Here is a 22421-nt window from a genome sequence, read left to right as displayed (position 1 = left end):
TCTCTGCCCTCTTCAGCTGGTTCCCACCTTTCTAGATATATGGTGCACATAACTGTGTGTGAAACTCTCCTCAGAGATGTACCAGCACCTCTTGGGGCAGAACAATGACTTCATTTGTTTCACTTCCCGGAATAATGTTTGCCTTTTTCAAAAGAGCAAAACACTCTTTTTACTCCCATTCTGCTTGTGATCAACTATTAACCAGTTACTCATTGTGCCTGGTGATGTGCAATATTTAACCACAATCACAGCACATGATTCTAATTCCTTTTAAAACTGCACTGGCTGTTTGGCTGGATCTTGGAGGTCAAAGGATAGGTTTTCAACTAAAATGTGAATCACTGATTTAAAGCACAACAGCAGATTCTTCAAGTCTCCACTGTTTCTAACTACGATATTTGTACTTCACATGAAATTATTCATTTAAAAATTCATTATTCATTTAAAAATTCTCTACTTGATTGTGATTCAGAACTTGACAACTTATGATTGTCTTATTTGCTGTTACAGTGACTTCATATCAGCTACCTACTACTGTAGGATTCTCTTCCTTCAGTCCCAGAGGGATAAATATATTCTATAATCATTAAACACTAATGAAGCTGTTGGGAAGGTGCTGGAATCAGAGAAGCAGCTGATTAAAGTCCTAGTTTGCACTAGACCACTTCTAAGTACATCAGTGTAGCTCTTGCCTATCTAGTCCAGCTGAATTGCTTGTCCATCCTCACTCACACTGCAGCATAGTAAGCATGCTATAACTCTGCTCTGTTTGTAAGATAAACATAATTTGAGAATAAATAGTATAAATATTCAGATTGTTGTATTAGAAAAAACCCAAACAAACTGCTAAGAGTCATAGAAAAACACACCTGTTTTCCTCCTGCCTTACCACCTGGCTGCAGCTGTGCGCCCTGTCAAACTAGAGCACATTCGTGGTTTTGAGGTCTCTCAGATTCTGCTTCTACAAATCCACAGACTTCTTGTAATTACCAAGTCATCTCGTTCATACATTTGAGATCTTTAACTGCCTGAAACATGCATCTGATATCTAGTCACAAGCCTTGGTCTAGAAATTCTCCCATTCATGACAGTGAAATGAAAGCTGTATTTTATTGTCTTTGGTAATGTTCAAAAGATGTCAGTGGCACGAGTGTACACTTGCCTAGTACAGATGAAGTAAGTAAACCACTCCTCCCCCCCCAAGAAATTGCACTGCAATGGCTTTGACTGATGGTGGCTGGAAAACTGCTGAAGAGGATACACACTCAAGTTCAAGTGGGTTGCCTTCCTAGCTCACTGAGGAAGTGTGGATAGCTTCCTGACCTCTGCAAGGGTGCTTTACATCCCATGATAGCTCAACAAGTGAAGCATTCACACAGTTCAATTGGTAAGTCAGTAAAGTTGCATGAGGTTGCAACCCTAAAGTGGAAGCTGGCAGAAACCTGTTTTAAGTAGATTCATCATTACAGAAATTTTCCTTTTTACAATCCACAAAATTTTTCTCATTAGGTATAGGCACATTCAGGTCTTTTCTCTCCACAATTTCTCCTCCTGTGTATCTCCAACCATAATATCATTCAAGTAGCATAACATCCCCTTTGCTGCTCAGTGTATTCATTTCCTGCTTGTTCACCACATGAAAAGTGTATTACGATCCTGATGTATACTCATGACACACTTTCTTCCATTCATAGCATTAAAATCTACTAATTTCATTTGCACTTATGTATAGTCCTTAATGACAGAACCTCTTTCTGTATTCTTCTCTTACACTTGGCTTGCATTATAGGGTTGTGCCACTATAGAACTACATGGCGTGAACAGCCTGCTGCCATACATGCACTCTATAAAAAATAAGTAAATAACCATATCTTCTAATTTCACATGTTTCTCCCCAGTTCAAGCTCTTGTTACAAGACAAAGTTGCAAAGAAATAAGGCACATAAAAATCCATAAAAATATTATGTAGAAATTAAGAATAATGAGAAATATCTGACTGCAACAGAGCCAAATTTTGTAGAGGTAAAGAAGACACTATAAGCCATAGAACAAGCCAGCTATACATCAGGTCCAACAGAAAAAGTTGTCAATAACCATAAAAACAGTTGCTCAAACATTAAACCAAATTTACATCCTTAAGACCTCTGGTACAAGCATATGAACTTTGTTTTCATGCAACAATGTTCGCAGCTTTGGCTTGTTAGGCATCTCTAGAGCTGTTTTACGATCAGCTGTAGGTTTTGATTGGCACGTATGGTTTAGGGGCTTTTTGAAGCCTGGGGGCAGGTGCTGCAAACCATGGCAGAGCTCTCCAGAAGCCCACTTCTCTCTTGCAATTATGTAACTCCCCTCACTGTTTTAGGTCAGATGTCCTGAGTGAAATCAGAACAATAAAAATTTTTATTTCTTCACAAAGAACAATGATAATAAGGCAAGAAATTAAGTCTATTAATTCTACAAATACTGGTATCACCAAGCACATCATGTGATTGCTCTTTAAAGATCTGTCACTTTTGTCTATATTAAGTGGGGGAAAAGTCACACTTGCTTGCCAAAAAGTTCACATTTTTGAAATTATTACATATTTCTTCTCAGGAATTGGGAAGCTGTCAGAATTCACAGCACAACAGGTAGAACAGCCTATACAGTCTAGTGTCCTGCTCTGACCTGGACAGAGAGCACATCCCTAGGGCAACACAGCTGGTTTCACTGTACACAAGAGATGAATTTCAACTAACTGTAAACTACAGAAAAACATCTGTATTGCAACTGTGTAAAGCATCCTGGATTTGCTTTTTCCCCCCTCCTTGTCATGGTACAGCCACGGATCTATTATTAGTGTGATGTAGTCAAATTCCTTCCACCATTTGCAGAACAGTAATCAACAACAACCTCCAGAGCAAGGCAGCAGGCTGGGGCAAATTAATTCTGCCTGCAAAGGTGCTGCTCATTTGTAGGAAGAAAAAAAGAAAATAAACCAAAACCAAATAAACTAACACACACACACACACCCAAAATCATAGGTAAGTAGGCTAGTTTCCTTCTTTCATAAAAATTTAAACTTGCATTATGTAAAAATGTAAACTTGATTTACAGTAAATTTCTGGGACACAGAATGAGGACTGGAGTGAGTCCTCTTGCAAGGTGCAATCTCCTGTTGTTACACATTAATGCAATGGATAATTAAGGATTAACATATACAAAAGCCTATTGTTCCCGACCTGTGATCAGCCATAGCCACCTGGCAGTGAAAATTGCCTCTGGAGAAAATGTAATGATGTCAGTTAGATTTTAAAGGGCCAGGGTGCTGGGTGTGCCTCCAGAAGTGTTCCACACCGGACCAGGTGTGTGTTTCCAGCCTTGTAACCATCTGCTCTTGTGGCACTTGGGCTCACACCAGGATCAGCTGGGCATGAGCCAACTGCATCCCTTTGGGATGGTGCTGAGCAATCCACTGAGGATGCTCAGCCTGCTGGAGGGGACATTCCTGAGCTGGTCTGGGACATTCCCCTCCCACACAGGCACCCAGGCCTCAGCACTCACTGTTTCACCCTCTACAGCCACTTAACTCCTTGGAACACACAGAGACTTTGGTTTACTCAAATGGGGTTTGGTTAAGCAATCACTCAGGCTACTGAGCCGCTGCATGAAAAAGTTTTCTAAAATCAGCAAGGCTTCTTTGTGACTCACTCCTCACCATCCCAGTGCTAACAGTCCTTATTTGGTGGTGCACTTTTTAACGGTTGGATTGCTTTTTAATGGTGCCAAAGTCAAAATCCACCATGTTGGAAAACTCGGTGTAACTTGATTTGTGGGACACAGACGCTGCAAGTCTGTGCAAGGAAAGAAATTTTTCATGAAAGGGAACCTCAGTGATATAACCAGTTTTACCAATAAAGTGATGTTATTGTCTTTTTACTCAGTTACTGGAAACTAGACAGGGCAACAGAAAAGGACCTGTCCCACACCTGGAGTGGTGAGCAGCAAACAGCTTCCAGACATGAATCAGTGCTGGGAATCAGGAATCATGTGAATAGTGACAATAGCATGATGACACCTGACAACTTCCAGAGAAATGGTGCAGAGGTACACAAATTTTTTCACTTGTGTTCACATACATATGGTTGTGATCTTTTGCAATCCTCACAGCTGAATCTCAGTTCCAATACACGAGATAAATCAAACTTCTGCATTGATCTTATATTGACTACATTCAAATTCAATCTCACACTTCTATACTAGAGTATAACACCATGGAGGTAAGCCTGTAATTCCTCTGGAATTGCTTTACTGCATGTCAATTTGCAATGAAATCTTGTATCAACTCTTTGGTATTTCAGGGCCATTGAAATTTTGTACAGAAGCAAGATTTTTCAAATCAGACTAAAGGTAAAATTTTGGTTGATGTCATCCATACTCCCAGCACATTTTCCAAATACTTATACAAGTCTATGAGGCTCAGCACACATCAAGTTCTGCAGTGTCTATCCTGTCTCTCAAACCCTGTTCTCCACAATCACCAAAGCCCAAACTCACCATGCTGTCTCAGCAGATCCCTACAGACCCCTTGCAGATCATCAGGATGAGTCAGGAGGAGCTGTGCACTTCGGCTGCTCCTCAGTTTGGGTTACAGTCAGTGTGGACAGGCCGAGCCCAGCATGCCTCCCATGCTGCCACAGCTTCTCTGCCCGTCCTTGCAGAGAAGACCACCACAAGCTGAGTCTGTTTTAGGTGGGACTCTGCAGCTCATTCACAGGGTTCTACTGCAGGATTACAGGCAGTCTGAGGTTGCCTTAGTGCAAATGCTAAGTTAGGGGGTTCCTACACTAAGTAATATGGTTTTGTCAAGCCGAGATGTAGGCAGTGTTCTAGTTTACATCTTGTTTCAGTCATTTAAAGTATTGAGATAGACATACAAATGGATGGGGCTAGCCAACTACAAAAAGTGAATTCATGAATGAAAGATGACTATGGGAGGTTATGTAACTTTCCTACCCAGGAAGGTTTCAAATCACGCTGCAGCGAAATGCAGCTGGCTGGCTTCTGGCCCTCTTCCCTGCCCCATGTCCTGTGTACTACTGCTGGAAGACAGAATGACTGCATACAGCTAAAGGTTATGACTTCTACTTAAATAGAGTAAATTCAATTATTATGTAGACATTTTTGAGAGATCCACACGTCTGTTAGCTGGAGGAAAGAGACTCCTTATCATTGACCAAAGGATAAAAGAAATCAAAGAATTGAGGGTATCTGAAGGTCACACAGGTAGGTTACACTTACAGGAAAGCTATTTCCTTTGTGGTTTGTTGCTCAAGATTATTACTGTAAAGACTTATCTCTATACTTGCATCTTCTCCCACCAGATGTCCCAATTAAATTGTTATAAATACAAAGTAATTAGAGAAACAAAGCAAAGCAATTCTAGACACTGTGAGAAGATGGTAAATCCACAAGCTGAGATGTGTTAAGTTTGATTGCTTAACTATTAGTGACATAGATGTGCTAGTTGTCATCACATTGTTTGTGCTGAATCTGAACATCTAATCCCTTCCTCGGGCCTTTCCCTAAAGCAGTGGGATATTGCTGAGAAATATCTCAATGCAGCTTGATCCAGCCAAACAGGAGAGAAGAACTGGCTTGTCTTTCTCCTGAGACGAGCTGACGCAATGCCGAGGGGCCCTGGCACGACCTTGGTGCCCAGGTAGGAATGACTGGAGGGTTTTACCATCACACAGCATGAAAAAATGATACACAGCCCTGTATCACAAGTGCCAAGGTACTCCTTTGTAGAGAGACCCCTTGGGTAAAATCTATGGAAATGGACTGCAGAAGCTAGGAAGATTCTGAATCAGATTGCGCCTCGCAGGACTTAGCTTCAGAAATTGCAATGCAGGAAACAAAACATTTTGCTCTGCAAAGATATTTACCATGTTTGAATTTTATTTTTAGTTAGTGAAATTGAATAACCAGATAACAGAACAAAACCAGTTATGTGTCCTGCAGATCCTAAGAAAACAGGTCTATCCTGTTTGGTAGGACTTTAAATACAATATTGCATAATTCACAAGTGAACCAAATGAAACATTTCTCAGGAATTTTTGGCAATACTTTTTTGCTTGATATTCACCACAGGGGGTAGAAACCAGCCAACATCTAATCACCCATACAGCCACTTATTTGCTCCCCATGCACAGTGGGAGAGATTAGGAAGTGCAGATAGTTTAATAATGAAAGGATGAGGTGAAGGTGGAGGGAAGTGTTGCACAGGCTCACCACCTGCTGCAAACAGATTGATGTCCAACCAGCCTCCAGGCAATAACCACTTTGGAAGACAACCCTCACTCCACCTCCTTCTTATGCTAGCTCAGTTTTATTGATGAAAATGACATTATATCATATGGAATTTTCCTTTGGAGAACTCAGGTGAATTGTCCTCGATGTGCCCCTTCCCAGCCACTTTTCCACCCAGCCTCTTCCATACAGTGTGAGAGCTAAGTGTGAGCAGAGAAAGTCATGACATTGTGGGAACACCCTTCACCAATACCCAGAGCATGGGGATAAGAACACCATACATGCTGCTATTAATAAATTTAATCTATCTAAGATAGATCCATAACACCAATAAAGACTTTTTAACATTTCTTGACTTATATGAACTCTTGTCTGCATTCAGATTGGGCAGAATTCAGCTGTGCCTTCTGCCCAAGTCAAATGACCAAGACAGTGATCATTCACTACTGAATCATTCATTTCTACTTCACTTTTTCATCCTAGTCATGCTCAAAGGAGACTCTGGTATTACTTTATACTGAAGTCTTCTTCTCTGTAACTCAAAAGGTCTGGTGTCTATCAATGAGTTCCACATAGGACATAGTTTTATGCAGCATTCTTGATCACAGCAGGGTTAATATCCTCAAAAATGTGACAGTATAAACTTTTCCATGGCAATATTGTAAGTCTTCTTAATGGAATTTACAGCAATTTCTATTATTAAAAATCTCTACAGTGTTACTTTGGATCTCCTTGACCTTTGTTTACACAGGTCATACACTCCAACACAGACAGATTCTCTGCTGAATACAAGTCACACGACTATGATGTTTGTGCAGGAAATTATTTTTCCTGACCCATAATATTTTTTATTATGCAAGACCAAGACAAAGCAATAAAGTCTGCAAAATTCATATAGCTAAATCTAAAGGAACAGAATCTGTTCCTTTTTGATTTTCATTTTGAATTTCCATTTCCATTGAAGCCTAAAGTTCTTCAAAATCTTCTCACTTTTTTGAGAAAAAAAATACTAGATAGCAAGCTTCCAGCAGAAAATTAAATACAGCATAGGGCTTGTCCTTTTCCATCAGGCTCTTGTGTTTAAACCCTCCTTTTTAGTCTTGCTTATATCCCAGTCAAAGATATATGTAAGTTGCTCAACAGTCTATCAGCTCTCAAGCCCTCAGATTCCTCTTGTGTCTATGAGGAAATAACCAATCCCACACACTGGAGTCATGGAGTTCAAAGTGTTTTAAACACATCCTCAACTCCTGCAACCCAGAACCTGGTCCAGAGACAACTTTATTAACACAGTCATACATAAAGGCAGCTGTTGAGGAAGAAGGAGGTGAACCTACTCCTAGCAATAAAATGTTTAGATTTTTTTAATCAAGCCTAAACATTTGGACATGGATTGATTTGCTGTAAGGTACAAAAACACACAGAAATGATCACATGTCAGTAACTAGGCTGTTTTCAATAATAGGTGACAGCGTCATTCCTTTAGCAGCTGTTTCAGACATTGCTGTGTACTGCAGTCCTCTCCTGCATAGTTCATCTGTGTGAGGTATAGATCCTCTTTCTCTGAAATGAAATTCTTTCTGATCATCAGTCAGAAGTACATTGGATACAAGCTAATAACCCACAAACACTTCCATACACATTAAGCTATAGCCATAAAGAGCTCCCTGAGTGTGAGAAATATTAACCTTCTTTTCCTATTTATGCACATTTCCTTTCAGATTAGAGGTAATATGGTCACAAAACTGCACACCCCAAGATAAAAATCATAAGTCAGTCTGTGGACTGGTGTTTCCAGGCCCCAAAGCTATCCACTGGAATTTAGCAGATCGAAGCTGGGACCAGTGTTGGTATCAGAGGGCCAGGGAGGTTACAGCTGTCCTGCTGTGTCAGTGCTTCATGCAGCTTTCTCAGGTTGCACTGGTACAGCAGGAGGTCTCATATAGCTCCATATAGCTTAGGGAAAGCTTCTCTCTTACTCCTGAGAGGTTTCACCTACTTTTGCAAGATATATTCTCTAAGAAGTTCTCAAATGTGAAGAGATTCTTCTGATAGGACATCCAATTTGGAAGGAAAGGGACAAAGGCACCTGATGTCCTCCCAGTTCTATAGGGTGCTTTTAAAGAGCTGTCTCCTGAACTGCAGGAACCTCTGCAAGTTTACTGAACGGGCAGTGCTGTAACGTCAGTGGTTTCAGTGAGACACTGCTCATACCCATCTCCTCTCTGCCCCAACACAGACTGATACAGGCAGGCAGCCAAAGGGCTCTTGCAAAATGCCTTTGTATATAAGGAACATGGGAAAAGCACAGTCTGAAGTGATTACACAGTAACTGTACCGATAAAGTTACAGAAAGTGAATTTCCCTATGACCCTGTGGTTTCACTACTGGAATAACATGAAAAGAGAGAAACAAAGCTGGCTGCTAGCTGTGACGTGACATCAACAGGGAAGTTACAGGCAAGATTTGTTTAAGGTGATTTCATTTACTTCTTAAAGCATTGATGACATTACACTAACAGAACCAAAAAGTGACTCACATGCGTAATTGCTGCTTGGAGGTATCAGGATCTATATAAGGGTTTCAGCTCTGGTCTTGGGAGACAGAAAGTCAAACTCTTTCTGCTGCAGCAAGGCTCCTCATCAAGATGGGCACCATGCACTACCTCCTGCTTTGTGCTCTCATCTTCCTGCCCGAGACTCCTGCTTTTCCACTACAACAAAGACCACAACCATGGAGCATCATAGACCTTGAGAAAGTAAAGGTATGGTACATGGGGGGAAACAATACTGCATTATGAGTAATCTGATTTTGATTCAATTTCTACATTCCTTTCCTACCTGCTTGTATTATCCTTGCCTTACATTACAACAACAGTTTTTGCAGACGTGACATAAAACAGTTTTGACTTGCTGACTAGCTTAAACCTCTTAAGGCTAACTTTAAAAGGAGACCAGCTTCCAACTGGTAAACAAAAGGGAGTATGTAATTTTTAGAAGGAGTCCAAAATTGTATGTGTACTGTTTTAGAAGGCTGTAGATTTGAATGCTCAGTAAATTGTGGTCACTTGACAGGATTTCTTACTTACAGTGTCTCATTGCTGTTACGATTCCTCTTCTATATGCTGATCTCTATTACTGAGAGAGCAGAATTTGGTACATTGAAATGGAAAGATACAACTAAACCCAGACATGAATGATGCAGGATGAAGAAACAATTCAAACACATGCAAAATGCAATTGCCAAAACATCACAGATATACGTATTAATCTTTATTTTCCCTCTCTTCTTCCAGAGATATCTTGATAAATTCTTTCCAATTTTGTCAAAAACACAAAACCTAAGCATAGAAGAAAGGATTAAAGAAATGCAGAAGTTTTTCCACCTGACTGTAACTGGAAAACTAGACACAGAAACTGAAGGAATAATGACAATGCCCAGATGTGGAATGCCTGATGTAGCAGAATACCAAACATTTCCTGGAACTCCAAGATGGAAAAAGACACATTTAACTTACAAGTAAGTGATGTTTCAGATTTTCTGAGGAAGGGGATTGCTCTGTATTTAACTAGGTGGGTTTCCTTCACAGCCTGAATGAAATTAACCTGTTGTTCTTTCCTGACAGGATTCTCAGTTATACACAAGACCTACCCAGACGGAAAGTGGAAGATGCAATTAGAAGGGCCTTGATGGTATGGAGTGATGTGACTCCACTGCAGTTCCGAAAAGTTGACACAGGCCGTGCAGACATTGAGATTAGATTTGCACGTCGTGGTGAGAATACCTGTCCTTTTTAACATACATTGCTCCATATGTTACTGAAAGCATGTATTTTTATAGCCATAGCTTTAAGAAAGAACAAAGAGTTGAGAATTAAATCAAAGTCTGCATAAATTTTATCTACTTTATATCATGCCACCAACTTTCTATGCCATTCTTCAATTTTACTCCTGTAAGAGAGTTATAAAAATCCTTTCAGAGTCACAGCTGTAAAATTGAGGGAGAATTCAGCTCCAGAATGAGACACTTAAACTCAGATGTTCAAGGTGTTTTTGCCTTGATAAAATGTAAAAACTAGAGAGAAGAACTCTGTAGAGCAAATTAGCAGCTTCTGAAGATCCAGCCTCCATAGGCTGCATTCAAGCAGCTTAAGGCAGGTTTACTCAGGCCTAGACCAAGCCTGGTTCCCAGAATAAGCACACTTTGGCAGCTGGCTTGCATTATGTTTGGCCACAGAAAGTTTCTTCGGGTAGATTTGTTTCTAGAAGGAATGGTATGTTGCACCCCAAGATTGCACCAAGGTGCAGCAGCCAAAGCGTGGTAAGTGGGGTGAACAGAAGTCACTTCAGAAATCCATCTCTCATCTGGAGGGGTCTGGAGTAGTCTATAGACATAGCTCTGCCTTGAACGTGTGCCTGGCATGTAAACTGACAGCTTAGACTGACTGAATGCCCACTTTAAGGTTGTCTGGCTCCCTCTCTAGATCTACTGACAATAATCAAAAAAGATCCATTGACTGGCAGTGCAGATCAGGCACGTGGCCTGCAAGCAGATGAGCACCAAAATGTCCAAAGCCTGTGTGTCACTGATGGCACGAACATCAGGGTGCCATAAAGAAGTGACCTCACGTCCTAGTCAAAGGCAGAACTGATCCTTCGAGCTGGAATGGGTTTTAATTCCATGTCACACACTGGAATTAGGTCTCTACTGCCTTAAGGATGGCCTCCTAAGGGCCATCGACATAGTCTGAGAGAAAGGACACAGGATGGCATCTCATTTCCCAACTACTCCTCAGAGACTCACTAATGTCAGACTCACTGTGAGGGAGAGGAAATTTTTCCAAGATGGTTCAACTCTGATCCAGGCCTTGCACTTGAAGTAGGAAACGGCAATATTCCACCTGCACTATGACAGAAGTAGAGAATAGACCAGACCTCAAGGCTAGGTATAAATGACTTTATCTCTACAGAAACATGGTTAACTATCCAAAATCACCATCCACACCAAAATCAGTGCAAGTGAGAATGTCTACAACTAATATTGTCCAGCACTTTTCAATATTAAACACATTCAGATATTAACAAGCATTAGGTATTTATTCTGAAATCATCCCTGATTTCAGCCTCAGGATCCCACTTCTGACAAAAGCTCAGAGAAAAATATTCAGCTCTTCCTGAAACATGCAACAGACCAAACTATCAAATACAAGATTTGAACTTAAGTCAGGAATTTGGAGAGTGTTTCCCTAAGCCTCACTTCTCATTTTCACAACCTTGCTGCCATTGCAAGATTATTTTAAGGATTGGCAATCAGCAAAATTAATAAAAACTGCCAGCATGCTTCTACTTGCTGAAGTTAAATATGACAACTGATCTCATCTTATGACATTGATTTATTTCAAATGCAGAGCATGGAGATGGATCTCCTTTCGATGGAAGAGGTGGCACGCTGGCCCATGCCTTCGCACCTGGAGAAGGGATTGGTGGAGATGCTCATTTTGATGATGATGAAAAATGGTCAGATGTCAATCAAGGTAAATCTCACATGTGTAGATGAAAGGGAAAGGCAAATATTGTACATGTTGGAAGAACACAGCCACAGGAACTTGTCACAGACATTTTATGAAAAATACTTTCCTTAGGATTTTTTTTCTCCTGAGAAGCTGAGAGGCCTCAGGAACAAAATGTAGACACTGATTATCTGCTGCTGTGGAATGCAACAGTTGGATCTGTGATTGGTCTCATGTGGTTGTTTCTAATTAATCGCCTATCACAGTCCAGCTGTCCAGACTGTCTCAGTCAGTTGCAAACCATTGTTACCATTCCTTTTCTCTTCTTAACTAGCCTTCTGATTAACAAATCCCTTCTCCTATTCTTTTAGTACAGTTTTAATGTAATATATATCATAAAATAATAAATCAAGCCTTCTGAAACATGGAGTCAACTTTTTTGTCTCTTCCTTCATCCTAAGACCCCTGCGAACACCATCACAGGAACAGCTTTCCATTCCTATTCATCCTTCAGTGCTACTTCAGTACAAACATTTCTATCCTTTTCAACTACCATCATAACTACTATGAACACCTACATAATCCCTGTACTGTCCATCATTTAAAGCACTTTTTGCAGGCTAAACAAGGACTGGGAGCCCTTGATTCCTACATAAATTTTGAACAGGTAAATTGACTTGCTTCTAGGAATGTGGTCAACCAAAAGCAGAATCCAAAAGAGACTCAGGGTCTCTAGATGAATATGCAAGAAATCAATAGATTTTTTATAAAATATTACAGTAATAAATGAAAGCTCAACAAAAATGGATCAAAAACCTGGGGTTTCATTTCAAGATGGATTGAAATATACAAATTCTCCTGCACTTTCTGCTAATTGTATTTCAAAAATAAATGCCATACATTTAATACCCATTTATGTGCTTCTATTTTGCAGATGTCAATTTGTTCCTCGTTGCTGCTCATGAATTTGGACATTCTTTGGGACTTGCTCACTCCAATGTCCGTGGAGCTCTGATGTACCCTCTCTACTCATATCAGAACCCACAAACCTTCAGACTCCCAGCAGACGACAGAAGAGGAATTCAGAAGTTATACGGTAAAACTCATGATTAATTTGATTTTCAAGACAAAGCCTACTGGGATACAGCCTTCACTCTCCCTGATTGCAAGGGCCTCATCATGGTACCAAAAAGAAAGAAAGTGAACAAACTTGGGAAAAAACAACTCCTGCTTACTCTGTCCACTCACTATGTTGCCTCTGCTCCCACTGCAACCAGGAGGTGACAAAGCAGCAGTGCATGGCCTGCTGCTCTGTCCTCCCACACTCCTGCATTCTGCCAAGCATTCCTCTGGCCCTTGCTCTGCAAGTGAGCTCCTCCAGTGAGTGGTGCTCCCGGCAGGAAAGGAGAAGCACTGTGCCACTCACCAAGTTCAGTAAGGCAGAAACTCCTCAGCAACAGGGGAACATAACTAGAATTGACCCCACAAGACAGAATTTGTCAGGTTTGCTTTTCTTTAGGCACTGCCCAACTCAGGGCATGCTAAAGGAACACTAGGAAGAAAGCACAGGTGTTTGCATTGACAATTTTCAGTAGGGTCTCTATGTTTTGTGTTTCTCTTCCACAGGGAAAAAGCCATCAAACTCTTGAAGAAAGTGCTTAACCAAGAGCAAAGAATTCACATCTCATTGGTTTGGTCTTCCAAAGCAATTTTAATCCTCCAGCTAATTCAGATGGTAAACTCCTGGGCTGCACTTTCTCTCCCTGAATTTTTACATTGATTTATTTGCACTTTATGCCATTTCACCTAACAAAAATAATAATAAAAAATTGTATTCTCTGTTTTCTAAGGTTTTCTTTTTTCTTCTGGCATTTCACTGAGGCATTCAGTTACTCCTACAGTCAGACAATATCTTTGTGAAAAGGGTTATAGGCACCTAAAGTGCCCGTGTGCATCGACTGATGTCAGAACAGAACAGGGTTTGTTCTTACATCAGTGCCTTGCTTTCAATTCCCATGCATGTCCTGCCACTTCACAGCATTGACTCCTCAGAATCAGTGTGCTTCCCATACGGCTCACACATAGAGGAGGTCTCCACAGTGCTTCCTTCAGTCTGGGCTGGGATGTTTTCCCAAAGGGAAGAGCTTTTCATCATCATGTCCTCCCTGGCTTTCCAGAGAAGCAGGTTTGAAAAGCAGTGGACTGGGATTCCCATTGTCCTCTGTGATAGTCAAGCTGCCTTGGGTCTTTTTAAATTTATTAAAAAAAAAACAAAAAAAAAAAAAAAAAACAAAAAAAATCCCCCCCAAAACAAAAACAAGCAAAAAAAAAAAAAAAAAAAAAACCCAAAAAAAAAAAAGAAACAAGGAATACACACCACAGGGATTCTCCCAAGGAGATTCAAAATCTTCCAAATTCACAAGGTAGAAGATGTATTTATTAATAGTTTCCAATAGATGGCTCCCTGTGCACAGAGATGCTGAGCACAAACACCAGCTCAGTGTCACTGACAGCATCTTCAGTCTCCTAAACCAGTGTTATCCAGCACAAGGAACGACCTTAACCCAGCCCCCAGAGTTGACACAGCACAGCAGGAAACGTGGTGCTCACACAGCTCACTTCGCAGAACAGAAAACACCTCTGAGAGCAAATATATCACCACTCTGACCAGTGACTATTAAACTAATGCAGTGGATACTTACAAAAAGTGTGGTTTAACATGCTCTGGTCAGATCTGCTGCTATCTCTGCCACCTGTAGTTGCCAAAAAGGACTGACAATGTTCAACCCAACAGGTAACCAAACACCACACTCACTATGCACCCCTCAGTGGCATGGGGAGAGAAATGCAGAAAAAAGGTAAAATAAAGGGGTAGAGACAAAGACAATTCAATAAGACAGGAAAGGAAGCGGAAATAACAATAAATAATAAATACAAAAAGAAGAAAGCAAAAGAAAGTTAAAGAAAAGACAAGGAAGAAGAAGAAGAAGAAGAAGAAGAAGACGAGACCAAAGATGAAGATGAAGATGAAGACGAAGATGAAGACGCAGACGAAGAAGAAGAAGAAGAAGAAGAAGAAGAAGAAGAAGAAGAAGAAGAAGAAGAAGAAGGAGAAGGAGAGAAATAGGAATAGGAATATACAAAGCAAATGATGCGCAATAGAGTTGTTCACCACCCACAGACCAATGCCCAGATGGTGCCCAAGCAGAAACCTCTGGCCAGCTTTCCCTCTAGTTTATACACCGAATATGATATCCTGTGGTATGGAAAATCCCTCTGGCCAGTTTGGCTCCCAGCTGTGTCCCCTTCCAGCTTCGTATACCCCCCAGCTTGCTCACTGCTAGGTTGCTGTGCCACGTTGAAGAGTCCTCACTCAATGTAAAGGCAGCTGAGCAACAACCAAAGCATCAGTGTGATATCAACGTTAGTTTGAAAATGCTCCTATCAGTTACCAGCCATTTCTTCCACACAAAGCTCAAAGATGAAGTGGCTGGTACTAAGTGTGGATATTATACTGAGGACACAGCTGTTTTCAGGTATGAGAAAAAATTTGAAGCCCCAGAATGGAGGGTCAGATCCAATCTGTATTAAAGGCTATGAAGAAGGGCTCTCTGGGCTATGTGGATGCTCGATCCAAATGGGTTGATCTGCACCGTCCTGGAAAGACGCAGTTTGACAGAAAATACCCTTTGTTCCCTTGGCCAAAGTCCCCACAGGGAACAAAGCACAAAACAGAGACACACTGTGCTCTTTATCAAGCTCAAGTCATTTGCTAAAGTTTCACAAAGAGAAAACAGCCATAGAAGACAGGCTGTATCAAAGACTGTGCAGAAAAAAAACACTCCTAAGGCCACATAGAATAATTCATGGACAGTGCTGGAGGAGGCACTCTATCAAATGAAGCCGGGAGAAGAAATGCTAGACTGAACGTAGCACGTTTGTTTCCTAGTGTACAATTAACATCCTTACAAACTGAGACAAATGCAATAGAACCCAGAAATGTAGTCCTAGGAATACTGTCCTGACAATGGCATGCATCTGGGAGACAGCTTCCTGCGACCACATGAGGTGACAGGCCTGCAGTAGGGCCAGCACAGGGGACAGTGAGGCACCCTTGTGTCTTGAAGGATCCATCTCAAGAGAGGCAGCAGCACCAAGTTAGCATCACCACAGCAAGTGAAATAAAACAGAAGTCAGGAATTTTGTGCTCAAAGACAGCCACTGATGAGGCTGCCAGCAGCATTTTACTTCCTGTTGAGCTCCCATTGCCTTTCCATCCCCATAAGGGATCTCTCCTTTGGGGAAAAGCGCTGCCGTCGGCGCACCTCACCCTGCTGAGCAGGTGGGAACTGTGCAGCGTTTGCCTCCGCCTAGTGGCACAGCTGGGCAAACTGCGCTGGCTTTGCGGCCTGTTGTAAAGTGTGTGCCTTCTCTGCAAGCACATAGCTGGGCAGGAACTGCCACACAAATAATCGCTGGGGGAAATCAGAGACAACAGCAATCTGGCAAACTTGCCTCTGCCTCTTCCTTCTTCCCTTTATCCCACTGCATTCTGTGTCAGTTTTTACATGCTCTCTCTAATACATCTCTAGGCACCTAATGCTACTCAAATAGCAACTTTCCCTCCGTTTCCACACCAAAGAAGAAATGGCAAACCACAACATTTAGTTTGTTGGGGATTTGAATTTTTACTTGCTTTTACTACTGTTTTTTTAAAATAAAATGATCTTGAAATTCATGCTTGCTGTTCCAGATAGTACAACAAACAGGAAATGAATTCTCAAACGTGTTAACATTTCTCACGGGTCCTTTGACCATGAACATTTAAAGGATAAACTCTACTCCTGCACTATCTAGAAATGCTATTATGGGGACTTACCCAGTCACTTAGGTACCCTGAGCCCACTCCATCAACACAGACTGATATTCTGAGAGGGCAAAATCAATACCTGCTATACCTGGTATTAACAAGGGAATAAGATCTCGGAAAAGTAAAATTAATGTTATCAGCAGCCGTACCAGTGCTTATTAAAGCTGTCACACATAAAAAGTCCAAGATATGTGATGGGAAAGATCTGATGAGATGCAAAAGTGCAAGTATGCCTTGCCCCAGTGATGTCCTCTTGATTTTTTTCTTCACAGTGTAAACTGCAAATTTAATCCCAAATCTTTAATCTTCAAATTTAAAGCATTTGAAGATGCCTTTTCCTTTTTTGTTTTTATAAAATTAGATCTTCAACAAAACCTGCCTCAGACAGGATGCTCTTAATGGCATCATTATGATGTTTTCAGTTTCAGAAATGCCAGTATGAAGTAGCTCCGCTGACATCAATGGAATTATTTGGAATTAATCTACTAGAGTAAAAATGTGAGCAAAGGACTAGAGAAAATATTAAGGGGTGAAAATTGTTACAGTTTTCTGTCAGCCCTAAAGTGTAGAGACAATAAAACAAAAATCATAGAGAGAAGAAGCAGGCTGCTCTGGAATATAGAAAAATATGGAAGTCTATCCACATCAGGGAAACAGAAAACATTAGAGGTCTTCTACTTGGCAACATGCAATGATCTGACAGAGCTGCTGTCCTGTGGGCAGTGAGAGAGTCACTATTTCTTGCAACTCAATGAACAACACAACCCCAATAAAACGTTGCAGAAGATTTGCAAAGAAGAAGGATGTGTTTTTACATAGCAAGCAAGTCAGCTCTGAAATTCATTGAAAGCATATTCAAGGGAACTGATGACACAAATTCATAACTAGAATTTTAAAAGTGACTCACATGCGTAATTGCTGCTTGGAGGTATCAGGATCTATATAAGGGTTTCAGCTCTGGTCTTGGGAGACAGAAAGTCAAACTCTTTCTGCTGCAGCAAGGCTCCTCATCAAGATGGGCACCATGCACTACCTCCTGCTTTGTGCTCTCATCTTCCTGCCCAAGACTCCTGCTTTTCCACTACAACAAAGACCACAACCATGGAGCATCATAGACCTTGAGAAAGTAAAGGTATGGTACATGGGGGGAAACAATACTGCATTATGAGTAATCTGATTTTGATTCAATTTCTACATTCCTTTCCTACCTGCTTGTATTATTTTTGCAGTTTTTGCAGACGTGACATAAAACAGTTTAAACTTGCTGACTAGCTTAAACCTCTTAAGGCTACCTTTAAAAGGAGACCAACTTCCAACTGGTAAATAAGGAGAAGCGTTTTACAAATAAGTCCAAAATTGTATGTGTACTGTTTTAGAAGGCTGTAGATTTGAATGCTCAGTAAATTGTGGTCACTTGACAGGATTTCTTACTTACAGTGTCTCATTGCTGTTACGATTCCTTTATATATATATATATATATATATATATATATATATGCTGATCTCTATTACTGAGAGAGCAGAATTTGGTACATTGAAATGGAAAGATACAACTAAACCCAGACATGAATGATGCAGGATGAAGAAACAATTCAAACAAATGTAAAATGCAATTGCCAAAACATCACAGATATACGTATTAATCTTTATTTTCCCTCTCTTCTTCCAGGGATATCTTGATAAATTCTTTCCAATTTTGTCAAAAACACAAAACCTAAGCATAGAAGAAAGGATTAAAGAAATGCAGAAGTTTTTCCACCTGACTGTAACTGGAAAATTAGACACAGAAACTGAAGAAATTATGACAATGCCCAGATGTGGAATGCCTGATACAAAATACCCAACATCTGCTGGAACTCCAAGATGGAAAAAGACACATTTAACTTACAAGTAAGTGATGTTTCAGATTTTCTGAGGAAGGGGATTGCTCTGTATTTAACTAGGTGGGTTTCCTTCACAGCCTGAATGAAATTAACCTGTTGTTCTTTCCTGACAGGATTCTCAGTTATACACAAGACCTACCCAGACGGAAAGTGGAAGATGCAATTAGAAGGGCCTTGATGGTATGGAGTGATGTGACTCCACTGCAGTTCCGAAAAGTTGACACAGGCCGTGCAGACATTGAGATTAGATTTGCACGTCGTGGTGAGAATACCTGTCCTTTTTAACATACATTGCTCCATATGTTACTGAAAGCATGTATTTTTATAGCCATAGCTTTAAGAAAGAACAAAGAGTTGAGAATTAAATCAAAGTCTGCATAAATTTTATCTACTTTATATCATGCCACCAACTTTCTATGCCATTCTTCAATTTTACTCCTGTAAGAGAGTTATAAAAATCCTTTCAGAGTCACAGCTGTAAAATTGAGGGAGAATTCAGCTCCAGAATGAGACACTTAAACTCAGATGTTCAAGGTGTTTTTGCCTTGATAAAATGTGCAAACTACAGAGAAGAACTCTGTAGAGCAAATTAGCAGCTTCTGAAGATCCAGCCTCCATAGGCTGCATTCAAGCAGCTTAAGGCAGGTTTACTCAGGCCTAGACCAAGCCTGGTTCCCAGAATAAGCACACTTTGGCAGCTGGCTTGCATTATGTTTGGCCACAGAAAGTTTCTTCGGGTAGATTTGTTTCTAGAAGGAATGGTATGTTGCACCCCAAGATTGCACCAAGGTGCAGCAGCCAAAGCGTGGTAAGTGGGGTGAACAGAAGTCACTTCAGAAATCCATCTCTCATCTGGAGGGGTCTGGAGTAGTCTATAGACATAGCTCTGCCTTGAACGTGTGCCTGGCATGTAAACTGACAGCTTAGACTGACCGAATGCCCACTTTAAGGTTGTCTGGCTCCCTCTCTAGATCTACTGACAATAATCAAAAAAGATCCATTGACTGGCAGTGCAGATCAGGCACGTGGCCTGCAAGCAGATGAGCACCAAAATGTCCAAAGCCTGTGTGTCACTGATGGCAAGAACATCAGGGTGCCATAAAGAAGTGACCTCACGTCCTAGTCAAAGGCAGAACTGATCCTTCGAGCTGGAATGGGTTTTAATTCCATGTCACACACTGGAATTAGGTCTCTACTGCCTTAAGGATGGCCTCCTAAGGGCCATCGACATAGTCTGAGAGAAAGGACACAGGATGGCATCTCATTTCCCAACTACTCCTCAGAGACTCACTAATGTCAGACTCACTGTGAGGAAGAGGAAATTTTTCCAAGATGGTTCAACTCTGATCCAGGCCTTGCACTTGAAGTAGGAAACGGCAATATTCCACCTGCACTATGACAGAAGTAGAGAATAGACCAGACCTCAAGGCTAGGTATAAATGACTTTATCTCTACAGAAACATGGTTAACTATCCAAAATCACCATCCACACCAAAATCAGTGCAAGTGAGAATGTCTACAACTAATATTGTCCAGCACTTTTCAATATTAAACACATTCAGATATTAACAAGCATTAGGTATTTATTCTGAAATCATCCCTGATTTCAGCCTCAGGATCCCACTTCTGACAAAAGCTCAGAGAAAAATATTCAGCTCTTCCTGAAACATGCAACAGACCAAACTATCAAATACAAGATTTGAACTTAAGTCAGGAATTTGGAGAGTGTTTCCCTAAGCCTCACTTCTCATTTTCACAACCTTGCTGCCATTGCAAGATTAAGGATTGGCAATCAGCAAAATTAATAAAAACTGCCAGCATGCTTCTACTTGCTGAAGTTAAATATGACAACTGATCTCATCTGATGACATTGATTTATTTCAAATGCAGAGCATGGAGATGGATCTCCTTTCGATGGAAGAGGTAGAGTACTGGCCCATGCATTTCTACCTGGAACAAGGCGTAGTGGAGATGCTCATTTTGATGATGATGAAAAATGGTCAGATATCAATCAAGGTAAATCTCACATGTGTAGATGAAAGGGAAAGGAAAACATTGTACATGTTTGAAGAACACAGCCACAGGAAATACTTTCAATTCCTCTTCATCCTTCAGTGCTACTTCAGTACAAACATTTCTATCCTTTTCAACTACCATTATAACTACTAAGGCTTCATTACCATGAACGCCTACATAATGCCTGTTCTGTCCATCATTTAAAGCACTTTTTGCAGGCTAAACAAGGACTGGGAGCCCTTGATTCCTACATAAATTGTGAACAGGTAAATTGACTTGCTTCTAGGAATGTGGTCAAAAGCTGAGTCCAAAAGAGACTCAGAGTCTCTAGATGCATATGCAAGAAATCAGTAGATTTTTTATAAAATATTAAAGTAATAAAAGAAAGCTCAGCAAAAATGGATCGAAAGCCTGGGGTTTCATTTCAAGATGGATTGAAATATACAAATTCTCCTGCACTTTCAATTAATTAAAATTGAAAAAGTCAATTGTAGATCACTTCTAAAAAGTCAATTGTAATTCAATTGTATTTCGTAACTTTATCATCCATTTATGTGCTTCTATTTTGCAGATGTCAATTTGTTCCTCGTGGCTGCTCATGAATTTGGACATTCTTTGGGACTTACTCATTCCAATGTCCCTGGAGCTTTGATGTACCCTTACTACTCATATCAGAACCCACAAACTTTCAAACTTCCAGCAGAGGACAAGCGAAGAATTCAGAAGTTATACGGTAAAACTCATGATTAATTTGATTTTCAAGATAAAATCTACTGGGGTACAGCCTTCACTCTCCCTGATTGCAAGGGCCTCATCATGGTACCAAAAAGAAAGAAAGTGAACAAACTTGGGAAAAAACAACTCCTGCTTACTCTGTCCACTCACTATGTTGCCTCTGCTCCCACTGCAACCAGGAGGTGACAAAGCAGCAGTGCATGGCCTGCTGCTCTGTCCTCCCACACTCCTGCATTCTGCCAAGCATTCCTCTGGCCCTTGCTCTGCAAGTGAGCTCCTCCAGTGAGTGGTGCTCCCGGCAGGAAAGGAGAAGCACTGTGCCACTCACCAAGTTCAGTAAGGCAGAAACTCCTCAGCAACAGGGGAACATAACTAGAATTGACCCCACAAGACAGAATTTGTCAGGTTTGCTTTTCTTTAGGCACCGCCCAACTCAGGGCATGCTAAAGGAACACTAGGAAGAAAGCACAGTTGTTTGCATTGACAATTTTCAGTAGGGTCTCTATGTTTTGTGTTTCTCTTCCACAGGGAAAAAGCCATCAAACTCTTGAAGAAAGTGCTTAACCAAGAGCAAAGAATTCACATCTCATTGGTTTGGTTCTCCAAAGCAATTTTAATCCTCCAGCTAATTCAGATGGTAAACTCCTGGGCTGAACTTTCTCTCCCTGAATTTTTACATTGATTTATTTGCACTTTATGCCATTTCACCTAACAAAAATAAAAATAAAAAATTATATTCTCTGTTTTCTAAGGTTTTCTTTTTTCTTCTGGCATTTCACTGAGGCATTCAGTTACTCCTGCATGCATGACAGACAGTCAGACAATATCTTTGTGAAAAGGGTTATAGGCACCTAAAGTGCCCGCGTGCATCGACTGATGTCAGAACAGAACAGGGTTTGTTCTTACATCAGTGCCTTGCTTTCAATTCCCATGCATGTCCTGCCACTTCACAGCATTGACTCCTCAGAATCAGTGTGCTTCCCATACGGCTCACACATAGAGGAGGTCTCCACAGCGCTTCCTTCAGTCTGGGCTGGGATGTTTTCCCAAAGGGAAGAGCTTTTCATCATCATGTCCTCCCTGGCTTTCCAGAGAAGCAGGTTTGAAAAGCAGTGGA

The 22421-nt window shown here is 40.8% G+C and overlaps 2 protein-coding genes across 2 annotated transcripts; both read left to right on the top strand.

Annotated features, from left to right (window-relative positions):
* Positions 1 to 8814: 8814 nt before the first annotated feature.
* On the top strand, positions 8815 to 13649 carry MMP7 (matrix metallopeptidase 7). Its single transcript, XM_059494059.1, has 6 exons — positions 8815 to 9055; positions 9587 to 9810; positions 9917 to 10065; positions 11699 to 11824; positions 12735 to 12896; positions 13427 to 13649. The coding sequence occupies exons 1-6, from the start codon at positions 8939 to 8941 to the stop codon at positions 13447 to 13449; spliced, it is 801 nt and encodes a 266-aa protein (XP_059350042.1). The 5' UTR covers positions 8815 to 8938; the 3' UTR covers positions 13450 to 13649.
* A 4004-nt stretch (positions 13650 to 17653) lies between these two features.
* Positions 17654 to 22049, top strand: LOC132087671 (matrilysin-like). The gene is made up of 6 exons (XM_059494060.1): positions 17654 to 17802; positions 18340 to 18560; positions 18667 to 18815; positions 20444 to 20569; positions 21141 to 21302; positions 21833 to 22049. Exons 1-6 carry the CDS (start codon positions 17686 to 17688, stop codon positions 21853 to 21855), a joined length of 798 nt encoding a protein of 265 aa, XP_059350043.1. The 5' UTR covers positions 17654 to 17685; the 3' UTR covers positions 21856 to 22049.
* Positions 22050 to 22421: the final 372 nt, after the last annotated feature.

The sequence above is a fragment of the Ammospiza nelsoni genome, chromosome 2 (genome assembly GCF_027579445.1).
Source record: "Ammospiza nelsoni isolate bAmmNel1 chromosome 2, bAmmNel1.pri, whole genome shotgun sequence".
NCBI classification, from domain to species: Eukaryota; Metazoa; Chordata; class Aves; order Passeriformes; family Passerellidae; genus Ammospiza; species Ammospiza nelsoni.
The sequence above is the reverse complement of the archived record's forward strand: the minus strand, read 5'-3'. Positions and strand labels throughout refer to the sequence as shown.

What these genes read in the sequence shown, in the direction of transcription:
- MMP7 (XM_059494059.1), top strand. Translation starts at nt 8,939, where the DNA reads ATGGGCACCATGCACTACCTCCTGCTTTGTGCTCTCATCTTCCTGCCC. An exon ending in GATTAGATTTGCACGTCGTG is followed by an intron (nt 10,066 to 11,698) that starts GTGAGAATACCT and finishes TTTCAAATGCAG; the next exon opens with AGCATGGAGATGGATCTCCT. An exon ending in AGGAATTCAGAAGTTATACG is followed by an intron (nt 12,897 to 13,426) that starts GTAAAACTCATG and finishes TCTCTTCCACAG; the next exon opens with GGAAAAAGCCATCAAACTCT.
- LOC132087671 (XM_059494060.1), top strand. Translation starts at nt 17,686, where the DNA reads ATGGGCACCATGCACTACCTCCTGCTTTGTGCTCTCATCTTCCTGCCC. An exon ending in AAGACACATTTAACTTACAA is followed by an intron (nt 18,561 to 18,666) that starts GTAAGTGATGTT and finishes CTTTCCTGACAG; the next exon opens with GATTCTCAGTTATACACAAG. An exon ending in GATTAGATTTGCACGTCGTG is followed by an intron (nt 18,816 to 20,443) that starts GTGAGAATACCT and finishes TTTCAAATGCAG; the next exon opens with AGCATGGAGATGGATCTCCT.